General features: G+C 40.3%; 1 protein-coding gene across 1 annotated transcript in view; it reads left to right on the top strand.

Annotated features, from left to right (window-relative positions):
- Window positions 1-4,221, top strand: part of LOC106874421 (PHD finger protein 12) — a 64,263-nt gene that overhangs the window by 55,421 nt on the left and 4,621 nt on the right. The window contains exon 14 of the mRNA XM_052976832.1: window positions 2,559-2,641. Within this exon, the coding sequence (XP_052832792.1) occupies window positions 2,559-2,641 (83 nt within the window). The remainder of the gene's footprint in view (window positions 1-2,558; window positions 2,642-4,221) is intronic.

Below are 4,221 nucleotides of genomic sequence, written 5' to 3'. Positions count from 1 at the left end.
CCTGGACTGGCTTGTGCGGGTGGCACATAAAAGACACCATTTCGAGTGTGGCCGTTTTCGTGCGGGTTACACGTAAAAGCACCCACTACACTCTCTGAGTGGTTGGCATTAGGAAGGGCATCCAGCTGTAGAAACTCTGCCAAATTAGATTGGAGCCTGGTGTTGCCATCCGGTTTCACCAGTCCTCAGTCAAATCGTCCAACCCATGCTAGCATGGAAAGCGGACGTTAAACGATGATGATGATGATGATGAGATATATATATATATATATATATATCAGAGAGATCTTTCTGCATGCAATCAAACAAGCAATATACATTGCACTTACAGAGACACATCTGTCTGCTGAGATACACATGTGCTGTATTCTGTGCAGATAGAAGAAAAAGAAGTCACAGTGGAGTTGCGTCGTACATCCTGATGAGGTCTCACTCAAACTCGGTCTCTGAGAAACTCATAGTGCATTGAAAGCAACTTGATGTGGTAAAATGCACATTATATTGCCCATCTGATGCCTCAAATCATGATGGTAAATTTGAGGAAAGCCTTACAATGATAAAAGAAGTACTAAGAAAACTAGATCAAAGCGTTAATGTGCTTCTTGTTGGTGACTTCAACTTCTCCAGCATCAGATGACCTAAAGGCAACATGATCTCAAAGCGAACAACTGAAAAGAATCTCTACTTGAGCTCACAAAAATGCTGTTTATGGAGCAAACAATACTCTCCCAATCAGGAATGTTTTACCAACAACATAGATCTTATACCCAATGTGAAGATATCACCAACAATCTTCTCAAATCACAACATGATAGAATTAACAATGTATGTTCCAAACTAATTGATGTTTTCCATACAGACAACACCCAAATTCTATCCAGTCTGAACTTAAACAAGACTGACTGGAAGTCAATTGAAAAATGGATACTTCAACAAAATTGGCTTAAAAGTCTCTCTATGCAAGACATTGCTATAAAATTTAAAGAATTCATGTCAATAATGTGAGCCATGTGCATTAAATTTGTCCCAGAGAAGAGAGCGACTACATACAAAAATGTCATTCCCTGAGACAGGAGAGTCCTTATGAGATGGAGAATAAAGATCTCCAATCACTTAAATAAACAACTTAATGACTGCAAGAAATCCCTCCTCAAAGAGGTGCTTCTAGAGGTCGAAAATAAACTCAAATTTTCTCATGAAAAGGAAAGGGTAGAAAGAGAGACTAGGGCAATGGAAAATATGAAAAAAAAAATCCTAAAGACTTCTACATGTTTGTGGTTCACTACAAGATAGGACCACTGTTTGAAGAAGATTGCTAACTGTAGACCCCAATAGGGTAAGTGAAGTGCTAAATAAACAATTCCAGATGGTCTTCACCTTGCCACTGGGGAACATGCAAATAAGCGAGCCTAAAAGGTTTTTCAACACTGCAGACCTATGTGGGAAAGAAACAATCATCGACCATTGATAAGATGAGCTAAACTCAGCAATGAATGGATTTCTAGGTGTTCTCCTAAGCACATGCTAGAAAGCTCTCACAAAACCACTGAAGAAACTGTTTCAGAGTTTCCTTACATGTGGCAAACTTCCTAAACTGTTTAAAGAAAGTGTCATATGCTTTGCCCATAAAGAAGGAAGCAGAATAGATGCTAAAAATTACAGGCCTATCTCTCTGACTTCATATATTAGCAAGATCATGGAATGCATTATCAGAAGGTGACTGCTCACAAACACAGATGATTTAGTTACTACAGCATTATGATTGGGTACTGAAACAACAGCTCAACTGAGTTGGTCTTCTTTGTGTAGTGGTGCTGGATTGCCTCAAGTTCCACCGCCAGTTTGGCACTCTGTGGTGACCACAGCTGGGAATAGTATTCTAAATGACTGAGAACAAAAGTTCTCTATAGGAGTAGCATGGTATCTTTTTTTCTGGTTTGGAATGATCGCAGAATTCATCCAGCTGCTCGCTTGCACAGTGGTGCCATCTTGGTAAAATGCACATGGAATGTTGCTTTATTACTCATGTGGATTTCTAGTGATTTGGTGAATGTGTGTGTGTGTGTGTATGTCATCGTCATTTAACATCTGTTTTCCATGATGGCATGGGATGGATGGTTTGACAGCTGGAGAGTGCCCAGGCTCCATGTCTGTTTTGGTATGGTTTCTATGACTGGATGCTTTCCTAATGCTCACCACTTTTAAGCAGCACCAGCACAGTGCTTATATATGTACACACACACACACGTATACATATATGACAGGCTTCTTTTAGTGTCTGCCTACCAAAAATCCACTCGCAAAGCTTTGGTCAGTTTGGGGCTATAGTAGAAGACACTTGTCCAATGTATCATGTAGTGAGACTGAACCCAGAACCATGTGGACTTGTTATTCACTCAGCCTTACCTGTACTTATCACAAAAAGATCAAATTATTTATTTTAATGTCCAAGTACCCAAACAACACAAATATTACAAAACCAAAGTTGTTTATTTACAGTTTAAATTAAACTGTCTTCTTGTCTTTTATTTTCCTTGTTTTATTTTTCTCTTGTAAAGGTGCCGATATGGATGTCTGCTTAACTCATTTTGGACACTGTAATTACGTATCAGCAAAGCATGCTTACATATTCTATGACGAGGTAAGTGGTTTTTGCATTCATTCTTTTGTCAATGTACAAATATTTGAGACTAAAAATATATCAAAAGTTTTACAAAAACAAAACAACCATGATTTATTTTCATTGAATTAATCAGAATTGGAAGGGTGTTCTTTTTAATGCTCTGACCACTCTACCAATTCACCCCACCCCAATCCACACCACCCTCCCACTGCAGCTGCTGCTGCCACTACTACTGCTGCTGCTGCTGCTACTTCAGTGATGACATGATGATAAGTTTGAGGAATATTTAGTCTCTTACTTGCTTCAGTCATTTGACTGCGGCCATGCTGGAGCACTGCCTCGAAGGGTTTTAGTTGAACAAATTGACCCCAGGACTTATTTCTTAAGCCTAGTACTTATTCTATTGGTCTCTTTTGCCAAACCATTAAATTATGGAGACGTAAACACACCAACACTGGTTGTCAAGCAGTAATGGAGGGAAAAACACAGACAGAAAGTTGCTGCTACAATCGTTCATTTGTTCTTTTGTTCATTGCTTTTTGCTCATCAATTTAACATCCATCTTTTCCATGCTTGCATGGGTTGGATGGAGTTTTACTGAGGCAGATTTTCTATCACCAGATGCCCTTCTTGTCACTTATCCTCACTTGTTTCCAAGCAAGGTAATATTTGCCCTTGATTGGACATGTTTTTGCAGTACAATTTTTTTTCTGTCTAACCTCTTTCTTTCTCTCTCTCTCTTTCTGTTGATTGTTTTCAACCATCATTATCACCAGTACCACCACCATTGCCACCACAACTGCCATACATACACCATTCAGACTTCTGACGCCACCACTAACAATATCTTTGACTTCGATGCTTTCCCCTCCACCACCATCACCAATGTCTTTCACATCCCTTACTATCAGCTACCACCACCACCATCATCACCTCAGCTACCACCACCACCACCACCACCACCACCACCATCATCACCGTTGCCTCTGCCTCTACTGCAACTACAGCTCTTACTATTACTGTCACCCCATTACCATCTCAACTGTCAATCTACTACCATCTCTATGCCTACTATTACTCTCACCTCAGCAAGAGGAGCAGAAGAAGTGTCATTGAATGGTGAGAGAGGGGGTCAAAGTGTGACACATTGACACACAGAAATTTGTTTTGGCATTTATTATTATAGATGAATGGCATTGCTTGTATGACAAGGACAATCATTTATATGGCATATCAAGACAAGGAGATGCAAACATACTTATGCTCACACACACACATACACAGTATATTTATATCTATCTATCTATCTATCATCATCATCATCATCGTTTAACGTCCGCTTTCCATGCTAGCATGGGTTGGACGATTTGACTGAGGACTAGTGCAACCGGATGGCTACACCAGGCTCCAATCTAATTTGGCATAGTTTCTACAGCTGGATGCCCTTCCTAACGCCAACCACTCAGAGAGTGTAGTGGGTGCTTTTACGTGTCACCCGCACGAAAACGTCCACGCTCGAAATGGTGTCTTTTATGTGCCACCCGCACAAGAGCCAGTCCAGGGGCACATGCAACGATCTCGCTCGAAAACCCTACAAG

The sequence above is a fragment of the Octopus bimaculoides genome, chromosome 25, assembly GCF_001194135.2.
Source record: "Octopus bimaculoides isolate UCB-OBI-ISO-001 chromosome 25, ASM119413v2, whole genome shotgun sequence".
Taxonomy (NCBI): Eukaryota; Metazoa; Mollusca; class Cephalopoda; order Octopoda; family Octopodidae; genus Octopus; species Octopus bimaculoides.
Note: the sequence above shows the minus strand (reverse complement) of the source record. Positions and strands in the feature narration are given on the sequence as shown.